At 40.5% G+C, this 10,773-nt stretch overlaps 1 protein-coding gene across 6 annotated transcripts; it reads right to left on the bottom strand.

The window, feature by feature from the left end:
* Window positions 1–518: 518 nt before the first annotated feature.
* Window positions 519–9,755, bottom strand: LOC102794851 (proton myo-inositol cotransporter-like). 6 transcript variants are annotated; one of them, XM_006782347.3, is made up of 11 exons: window positions 9,683–9,755; window positions 8,242–8,702; window positions 7,859–8,018; window positions 7,472–7,680; window positions 7,253–7,361; window positions 6,964–7,127; window positions 6,490–6,604; window positions 5,998–6,123; window positions 4,953–5,071; window positions 4,094–4,246; window positions 519–2,398 (listed from the first exon to the last, which is right to left on the bottom strand). In XM_006782347.3, exons 2-11 carry the CDS (start codon window positions 8,672–8,674, stop codon window positions 2,172–2,174), a joined length of 1,815 nt encoding a protein of 604 aa, XP_006782410.2. In that variant the 5' UTR covers window positions 8,675–8,702; window positions 9,683–9,755; the 3' UTR covers window positions 519–2,171. The 6 variants fall into 6 exon arrangements, with proteins under 6 accessions (XP_006782410.2, XP_035771715.2, XP_035771733.2 ...); XM_035915822.2 differs by having other exon boundaries at window positions 8,242–8,699; window positions 9,683–9,743; XM_035915840.2 differs by lacking the exon at window positions 9,683–9,755 and adding an exon at window positions 8,947–9,210 and having other exon boundaries at window positions 8,242–8,699.
* Window positions 9,756–10,773: the final 1,018 nt, after the last annotated feature.

Raw genomic sequence — 10,773 nt, forward strand, 5'->3', positions numbered from 1 at the left:
TGTACACTAATGTCAAATGGACTCTGAACAGTGCAAAGATCACTCACAACAGTAATAAAAACTATAAACTATATAAAACCGTACAAGAAACACATAAAAAGACTAAAACAGCTTTTCCCCACTCTCCCAAATTACACAGAGCACATTGATGTGGACATAGACAGTCAGAAGGATCTTTTATATTATTAGCTTTAACTATGTAGGTCCTCTAGAGTAGGTAGGGGGCATCCCATGGTTGGTTTTCTGGGCCAACCTCTGGAGCGCCTTGTTTTGTGCCACTGTACAATACTCTGTGGAGTAGCAGTAGGACACCAACAGCCTCTGGGAGATGTTCTTTCTCAGGATCTTTGGGAAAGTCTCTGTTATTCTTTGTTTCAGTGTTGTGAGCACTTCAACAATTTTTCATGCCGTCTTAGACTCTTAGAAATGATGTCATGTTACCATCTTCAATTACATTTGAGCAACACTCAAATGACCTTTTCACACAAAAACTGACTGACTTCACAGATCAGGGTCTTTTGACACAAGTTTATTTATCAAATATGACATTGGTGAAAAGAAAACAAAACACACATATATTGTAACTTTGCAAACAGTCAACTTTTCATATACAAAATGCTGATCATCTCACTTATCCATAAAATTCATTTATGGCCTTTTAACCTGAAATGCTTTCCCCTCGAAGCTGTCAAGATAATCAGCTCTGTTCAGCCGAGGAAAAACTCTGTCTCATACAAAGGTGGTAGTGTCATGAGTCTATTCTTTTTTTCCCAGCACAGGAGGGAAATCCATTCATTTCAAACAAAAGCAGAATGGATCTGTAACTACAGATCACGTAGTTTTAGGTATCAAGCACTTTCATGTTTCCATGTGGAGGTTTTGTACAATTTCCAAATACATCTTAGCCTGTGCTTGATGTACAAAAAAAAATAAGGCCGCATGAAAAATATTTAATGAGAAATCAATATTTGTAAATGCCAGCAGTGCCAATAAAGCAAACTGGTACTTATCAAAGTATCCCAGTGTAAAAAGGACATTCTGTACAAAAGCCCTCTGTGGGACGTTGTTCTTGATCACCATTATCTCAGCTGCAACAACAAAGATATGAAATTGAACATTTTGAACATCAAAAAGGCATTTTTCTTTGTACAGTAACATAACATCAAAGTTTGTAGCACTTTAATACCTCGATGCATTACTTACAGTTATATAGGCTATGGCACAGTCTGACTCCACGGCTCCATAGTTTGCTTGGCTGAATTCCAAATCATGCTAAAAAAACAACAACTTGCTATAGCAATCTGGCACGTAGGAAACATATATTTTATTTATCACTTTATTTTATTATTTATTGAAAAAATAAAAGACTTTAAAGTGCAAACTCGCCCACTTTCTAGTTGACAACAGAAACACGTGATTAGTATTTTTGACACCAGCCTTGATTGGAGGACTAATCCCAGGTTATTCCATGATTTCGAAAAGATGTGCAAATGTCCAAGTATGGCAGAAATCAGTGAAAGCAGTTTCACAGATCTTCAAATTCTCAAATCCTTATAATTTCACCACAATCAGATTTTTGCCCACATCTCGTTTTTGTAGTTTATAAAAGATGGATGGTCAGATGGAAATCACGCAACTTAATGGAATTAAATATGTGAGGGTAAACGATGAGTCAGCAACCAACTGTGTGGTTAAAATAACAACAAAACAACAACAAAAGGCTTGTTTCTAAAAGGTTTCTCTCCAAGAAAATGGAAATATTTCACTCATTTTCATTGTGGTCTGATCAGTTTGTAAAACAAGGATTTTCTGATCCCAGCAACACTGTCACAGATTAACTGTGCCCACAGCAATACTGCGTAGACACCAGTCAGTATTCCCTTTTTATTAGTGCATAAATGACAATGAGAAATAAGGAGGATATTCAAAAGTAAGAAATGCAAAGCAACACGATTTCCAGGTGAGATAAAGGCAGAACTAAAAAGAACTTTGAAAAAGTTGCTTAAATAAAAGAAAGCACCAGTTAAAGTCAACCCCAGAGGAGCTCTAGCTTGCGTTTGGTCCCATTCAATCACACCCACCAGAGGGAACCGTGAATACCTTTTCCTCCCCGCAAGAGCAGCCATCCCAGGAAAACCAAAGGACAGAGTGCAAAGCGAATTCATGCCAATCTACTCTACATCTGAGGCGTCGTTGTCAGGGGGGAGGTAGTTGCTGCCTTTTACCCGGATGTATTGGACATGACGATTGTCGTTGGGTGAAGGATCTCCACAGGAGCAGAGCTGACCTGCGAACAGGTTCTCGATCTCTTCCAGCTGTAGGCCCTTTGTCTCTGGGAGGCAGCCCAGTACAAAGATGAGACCCAGCATGGCCAGGCCCGTGTACAAGAAGAATGCACCTGGAATACATGGATTTTGGGAATTAGGCTCAAAACTATGAAGTTCTTGGCTGTAAATTAAACTTGATAAAGTTATGTGTGAATTGTTTATTTAAATAGGAAAAAAAAACACCTAATAAACAAATGCAATTCCTCTAAATAACCTTAAAATAACCTTAAAAAGCTATGCACACTGCTCAGAAAACTTAAACACAGTATCAAGTTAAGCTTGCAGGATATTGATGTGGTCAGTTAAGTAGCAGAGGGGGTTATTCATCAGTTTCAGCTTCTTTGGGGTTAATAAAATTAACATCAGGTGCACTAGAGGGGCAACAATGAAACGACCCCCAAAAGAGAATGGTATTAGGAATGGTTTTACAAGTAGAGACCACTGACATTTTTCCCTCCTTATCTTTTCTGACTGTTTTTTCACTTGTTTTGGATTTGGCTAGGGTCAGCATCACTACTGGCAGCATGAGATCATATCTGGACCCTCTAGAGGTTGCAAGAGGTAGTCTAGCTTCTCTAGGATGGCAAATCAATACGTGCTAATGCAGAAGGTTTGCTGTGTCTCACAGCACAGTCTCGAGAGCACAGAGGAGATTCCAGGAGTCAGGCAGTTACTCTAAAAGAGCTGGACAAGGCTGAGAAGGTCCTTCAGAGGACCCATCAGCAGGACCACTATTTGTTCCTGGCAGAATGGAAACTGCCAGAGCTACAAAATGACCACCAGCCAATCACTGGTGTAAATGTCTGACCAAACAACCAGAAACAGACCTCATGAGGGTGGCCTGAAGGCCCAGTGTCCTCTAGTGGGTGCTGTGCTCACTGTCTGGCACCATGGAGTCTAATTGGCATTTGCCAGAGAATACAGAACTGGCAGTTCCACCAACCCTGCCCTCACAGATAAGAGCAGGTTTACCTTGAGCACATGTCACAGCCGTGAAAGGGCCTGGAGAAGCCACGGAGAACATTATACTCCCTGTATAACAACAGCATGACTGGTTTGGTGGTAGCTCAGTGATGGTCGGGGGAGGCATATTTCTGGAGGGACCTCTACATCCTAGGCAGCGGCGCCCTGACTGCCCCCCAGACCCCACTCTGGTGCAGTGGGTCCTGGGTTCCTCTTGGTGAACAACAATATACTCAGCCTCATGTGGCAAGAGTATGCAGGCAGTTCCTGGAGGATGAAGGACTCAATGCCATTGACTGACACCCACGCTTGCCTGACTTGAATCCAATAGAACAACTCAGGGATGTTATGTTTTGGTCTATCTAACGTTGTTGGGCTGCACCTCAGACTGTCCAAGAGCTCAGTGATATCCTGAGATCCTCAGGCATGCATACAAGCAGGTGAGGGCTGTACAAACTGCTGAGTACCATTTTGAATAGCTGGAATGAAGATTGGGAAAATGGACCAGGCTGCCCCATCATTTTTTTCACTTTTTCAGGAGGTGTCTTTGAATAACTTTCATTTCCATCAAATGACTCGGAATGCTTACGTTCCAAACACATTACCCAGTCCATATCATTTTTTCCTTGGAGGTCTGATCCTTTAACTTTTTTTAAAGAAGTATTTAACCCACTTAACCACAACTCAACCAGCAATAAAAGTGTCTGTCCCTTTCTTTTTTTTTTGCTAAGTTTTATACTTTTAGCGTTTCCAGTTACTTAATACCCTAAAACACTTTAGCTGCTATCTTAATGCAGTCTTACCATAATAAGTAAGAAACTCTGCAACATGGAGAAACGTCAGAGACACCAAGACATTGAAGATCCAGTTCACCCCAGCTGAACAGGCGTTGCCAGTACTGCGCGCCCAAAGTGGGTAGATCTCAGAGTTCACTGTCCAAGGCATGGGGCCCATACCTGTAACATGTATTGTATGCATTATTTTATCACATTAGACATGTGTCAACATATTAGCTGTTGGTTAGCCTTCATGATTAGGATAACACTGATAACATTCAAAGAGGTTGAGTATGAAGAAGCATTTTCCTACATCTTGAAAATTTGTTCTATTTCTATTTCCATAACTCGTTTCTTAGTGTCACATTACAACGTATTAAAAAGTGATGATTTTGTTTTCGAATTTGCAAATGTTTGAATAGACATGATTTAGCATAAAAGATGGACCTGTGTGACTCTGTGTGAAAAGTGATTCTAAGGTGGAAGTGCCTTTTATAAGGAAGGAATTTATAAGGCAACTTTTAAATGAGATCATGTGTTTTCAGAAAAGTCATTTTCAGATGGTGCGACTCATCGGTACATGGTTTATTATCTGAACGACAGGCCGTTCATCACAAGTTTTCAGCCAATAAGACAGCAATGCAACAGTCAGACCTAGTGCTCACTCCTCAGCTTTATAATGCCACTTCACTGACTGTCACGCAGTAGCCATATCCATCATTTGTACTGTCCAAGTTACCTCACAGTCAAACTAAATTAGGGGAATAGACTCAGCACGTTTCGGTTCAGCTGCAATAAGATGGGGATGGCTATGAACTGAGAAATAATAATTAAAATAACAAAATAAAAACAAATACAAAAAAACAAGAAGGAATTAATTTTAAACCTGGAGCAAAGAACGCAAGGTAGAGGATGAGGCCAAAAAGAACAATCCAGGAGTAAGATGAAGGACAGTAGTTGTAGGCCCAAATTGGATTGTCGCTTGCTTCTATTCCATTGGAACACCTGGATTAAAAATAAAAATGATAAAAAACAGAAACCATATTGTACTTCATAAAGCCACCCTACTGTTTTACATTTAGATTTTATTTAATTAAACATAATTTTATCAAATGTTTTACTTATTTTATTTTCATTGCATTGCATTTAGATTTTTACTTATTTTGCTTCTTTGATTTACTCAATTTTTGGATTGAATACTTGTTTCATTTTCCTTTTATTGAGCTAATCATCTCAACTTTGGGGGTAAATAACACAGATTAGCTTAAAAGTATTTGAAAAACAATCTATTACAGTGCAGGTCATAGACAGCATTGTAATATTTCAAGCACTACTTTTAGTAGTATTTTAAAACTGGACCTTCAAATAATGTTCACAGACACATGAACTGAAGGTCAGGAAGAGACGTGCTCTCACACTCTCAGATATGTAACTCAAGCTTAAAACACACAACACATCACCACACCCATGACGTAACACTGGATCCTGTTAACGTGACACAGACAGGAGGCTATAAAACTCTGTCCCTTCTAACAATTGTCTTACAACAAAGAGGACCATTCAAGTTAATAATGGAGAGTTTTATCTGCATCTGTTCTGTGTTTTGTTAACATTATATATGTAAAATATGTCTGTTGATGGCATTGCAAGACATCCCTGTGTTTTTTTGGTTTTGGTTTTTTACCTTGAAAATGATTAGTGATTAAGTTCAGATGATATTATGCAGGTTTGTTTTTTCCATGAGTTTGTTAGCACTATTATTTCACTACTTCTTTATGCACTTTTGATATCATCCATATTTCCATCCATCCACTTAGCAGTCATATCCAAGAAAGAACTCACTGGAACATCTTTCAGGACCTTTACATTTTTTGTGAGCTAATGCATACACCTTCCCTTTATACAAAAACAAAAAACCCCAAATATCTGACCTTCCCCAGGCTGCATGATCCGTGGATGACTGATTGACAGGAACACAGGAAGAGTCGTACACGTTGGTGCCATTTTCAAGGAAACAAAATCCACAATCTGGATCCAGCATGCAGCCTTCACAAGACCTGCAGGACAGAGATGAATGCAAAAGCTTTCACAAAAGACACCACCAAATCTACTGAGCGGCAGACATCAGGCCTTTAAAGATTAAGCAAATACAGCTATTGTTGGAGGTAGGAGGAAGAGTAAGGGGGTTAAAAATCACCAGAGATGCATACACGCACTCCAAGAATGAAAGTTAGCGAAATCATTGTCACAACAGTGAAGAAATACCAAGATAAGCATCGCCACTGAGCCACAAAATACATAATACAACCAAATGTTGAATGACAACATAGTGAAAACTGACAGGAAGTCGAACTGCCCGCATGGTATGTTGCAATACAAAAACAAATAAAAATTAGTGCAGTGTGATTTTTTCTTTCTCTTACCCATATGTCCTGCAGGTTGAGTTTTGGGGGTCTAATGGGTGGAGGGTTATAGGAGGAGAGTTCTGGGCAGACAGCAAGAACCCAACTGCCAACAGAGCCAGACTCAGACCAGTTCCTGCATCGGAAACATAATGAGACAAACACACTGAGAAAGACTGCAGGGGTGTCTGCAGAAACAAACAGTTCATTTTCATATACCTGAATAATATCATTGACCAAATATAATACTATTACCATAAAAACACATTAGTTTTACTTTAGAAGTCAGTCTGGTTCCAAAAGTCCCAGAGATGTTTACATGAAAATGACCCCAGTCCTGCCCACTGTAAACACTTTTGGCCTTAGCTACAGTAAGAACACATTTCTATAGTTTTATTGTTGATTTATGACATATGTTAAATTAACTTAACACAAACACCCCCCAAACTAAAAAAAAATGCATCTATCAATCAAGTAATCTCTATAATTACAAACCTAAAAGACTGCCCAGGGTCAGCTTCCTGCGACCCACTTTCTCAACAAGCCAGACTCCCAACAAGGTGAACACAAAGTTGGTAGCTGAAGTTGCTGCGGCCAACCATATTGCCTGTTTATCATCACGCACCCCAGCCATCTGCACAATGGTTGCACTGTAGTACCTAGGATAAAGCACAGGACAGATTTACAGAAAACACACTTGCTCTGATGTAGTGCTTGAGGTTTTACAGCAATGGTTAGCATTGTCATGCGGTCTGAAACTGAACAAAACAAAAAGTCAGCCTACATGACGGTGTTTATCCCAGACAACTGCTGAAACATCTGGAGCCCACAACCAACGATGAGAGCCCTACGAGTCGGCGAGTGCCTGAGGATACGGAGAATAACAGGCCCACCTAAAAATAACCAGGAAAAAAAAAAAAGAAAACACAGTGTGATTAAGCACGCGCACATAACACCTGCTATGTTGCACAACTTACTTTCCCTTTTCCCAGACATCGTTTACCTCCATTTAAATCTTTCTCTTCTTCCTCAATGCTGGCTCTGATGGTGTCATACTCCTCATCAATGTTCTGGCCTCCTCTGATCTGGCTGAGAACCTGATGAGCCTCTAGGCTTCGGCCTTTTTGGAGGAGCCAACGGGGGCTCTCGGGCAGAAAAATAAAGCCGAAGAACTGCAGCACAGAAGGAAGGCAGGAAAGGCCCAACATGTACCTAAAGCATGGAGAAGATGCAGCTTCTTGGAATCTGAAAACTCTGGTGCCCTTATTGGCATTCACGGCAAAGATCCAAATAATGGTAAAAAAGGGATAAATCAAATTTAACCAAACTAAACTAAACCCCTGTCATGTAAAGCCCTTAGCACAGGTGAGAGAGCATCATAGCTGCGTACCTCCAGCCGTCTTGTCTCAGGTAGCTGAAAGCCCCATCAACCACACTGGCAATGAACTGGCCACCAGTGATAAAGAGGGAATTGATAGTGACCAGCTGACCTCGCAGGTGAGGAGGGGAAACTTCTGCGATGTACACAGGAACAGTCATGGAAGCAATGCCTAAAGGCAAGGAGAGGAACAGTTTCATGCTAATGTACAACAGATGCATTCCCACAGACAATACATATTACATCCTAACTCTGCCATATAATTCAGAGCTCTGTGTTTGAATAAGGCAAATATTGAATAATGAAAGTCAAACAAAGAGTTCCTTATAAGGAGCAAAATCATAATGGTGACTTTACCTTGATACAAGCTGTAGTGTTAAATAAAAATCACTTACCTATGCCCAAACCAACTGTAATTCTGCCAACAAGGAGGACCACCTTGTCTGGAGCAAGACTCAAGATGATGCCACCGACAGTGAAGATAAAGCTGGCCACAAGGATACAGATCCTGCGGCCCAGCCACCCGTTCAGGTAGCCTCCACTCAGGGCAGAGAGCGCCGCAGCTCCCACAGTACTGGAAACCAGCAGCTCCTGCCACAGTGCATTCAGGTTCATCTCCTTCTTGAGGAGAATCATGGCTCCAGAAACCACTCCAGTGTCATACCCAAAGAGGAATCCCCCCAAGGCAGAGAAAAACGCCAACAAATAGACAAAAAGCGGCTTGGGGGCATGGAGATTCTCATCCACATGCCTAGATGGAGGTCCTATGAGACTCTGCTCTCCATCGTCCCCGGCTTTCTGTCTCCTGCTGGCCATGAGGTTGCTCATGTGCTCCAAGCTGTACTCATCATAGCTGCTGGACAAAGGAGAAACCAGAGGTTAAGCTCACCAAGGGTTGCAGGTCACCACTTTATTAAATCAACCAGGTGAGATACTTCTGTGAGGAAGTGGCGGTGACGTGTACATGGATGCAGTCATTTCCCATTAAAGCAGATTACAAATCATAATCATTTTTTGTTGTTGTAGTTTTCCCCTCAACAAAATAATAGCAATATTTTCAGTGCAAGACGTTCAGCTAACCTCTAAGTTAAAGTCCAAACCTTGGGTGTGTTTTTAGGTGTCCAGCTCGAAAAAGCAACAGGAAAGAAAGCACCACGTCGTGATTTTAGCAGCTATACTAGCTAACTTTGATGACGACAACATGTCGTGACTAATTCTTGTGGTTAACCGAGCGCCAGATTCTGCTAGTGTCGCAGATTTCGGAGTCGCGTCGTGGGAAAGCTGCCTAAACAGTGTAAGTTGATGGCTTTAAGCTGACTTTAGATGTTTTTGTTCACCACTGACAGCGCTACTGCTTTGCTCTGCGTGCAGCCATGTTTGTGCGTGAGGTCACGTGCCCACCCGGCTACAAAAAACAATGTCGTTTCTGTTTTTTTCAAACAGAGAGTTTACAATCTTCCTACAGCACCGTGCCAAACTCCATCCAAAATGTCATTTTTAACGAAATTGTGCTCAGCGGAGACTTTTGTGCACGTAAAACCAGAGTTGACAGCACATGTATTGTCTACTCGAAAATTCGGCAGAGATGTGAGCGAATAATTTTCATTCAGATCACTTTTCCCCATCTATTTTTCATTACTTTCATGAGTATTTCCGAATGTAACTTCTACTTCATTTATTCCTATAATGCTAAAAGTACGGAATGGTAAGTGACCTTTATGCCCCTCGTCCCCATAAGTTATCTGTGTGCAGTAAAGTCAAATAAGTCGCATTACTGGACTTTAGCCTGTCAGGTCACCTTAACTATCTGTGAAAAAAAACTCTAGCCAACCATACCTCTAAAAAAGCTGCTTTCCTCCAGCGCACAGTGCTGCTGTCGATGTGTTCTTCAACAAACAGGAAGTCTGTTATGTGGATCATATGATATTATCCCTGAAAAAAAAAAAAACACGCCCATTTGAACTGTAAAATGTAACCCAACTGGTTCTTTTTATGGTAGTCGTGATTAATGAGCCAACACAGCAGGAATTTGCACTGGCCACAAAACATGGCAAAGATTTCAACTGTGAGCACTTTATTATGCGCTATCAGTAAGTTTGGGCAGATTTAGATGAATACGTTTCGCGAAGGTAAATATTAACTGTTGCTTAGCTACTTTCGTTTTTGTTTTCTTATGCATTTTTACCCCCAAAATATGATTAACATTCTTTTTTTAATCAAACAGACACGTTTTCCACTGGGCTTTCTTACATGTAAATTGTGCAAAAAGCAAAACCAATCTAAACCGTGGTCTAATGTATACTTTAAAACGCACAAAGCATTCTTGTGTCCTAAAATAAAATTTCCTGACTACAATCTTTAAACAACAAGTAAACCGGAGACAACCCTGGTGACCAGAAGAATATCAGTAGCACAATTAGAGTGTGAATCTCAAGAAGGTGGCCTGGTGGCCTGAATCACATTTTTTAAGTTTCTTTTCTTTCTTTATTTAAGTAGTCTTCAACAATAATTCTGAATGATTAAAAAAAACGGCTGAAAAGTGAAGATATTTAGGCATATCACTGGTGGTTGGGGGGTTGTACCCAATGCTGAATACAGGAAAAATAAGATATGACCACTATGTCACATATTCTGTGCTCACCGACTGCCATCCAATCCTCAAATCAGATGGTGCTCTCCTTGCCAGGGAACAGCTGGACCTGAACCACAGCTTCCAGGGATACTGGAAGTACCTAGACTATAACATAGTTTGTACTTATGTTATATAATGTAAACAACATAGTTTTATCAATGATTTCTTGTTTTAGCCTCACACTCATTTACTTTCCTCTCTGTGGGAGAAAAGGGTCCATCCAATATCTCAAAAAAAGTGCAAAGGTAGACAGCATGGTATGGTAAACAATATATATTTTATTCTATATATCGAT

This window comes from Neolamprologus brichardi, chromosome 7 (genome assembly GCF_056152115.1).
Source record: "Neolamprologus brichardi isolate AB-2024 chromosome 7, ASM5615211v1, whole genome shotgun sequence".
NCBI classification, from domain to species: Eukaryota; Metazoa; Chordata; class Actinopteri; order Cichliformes; family Cichlidae; genus Neolamprologus; species Neolamprologus brichardi.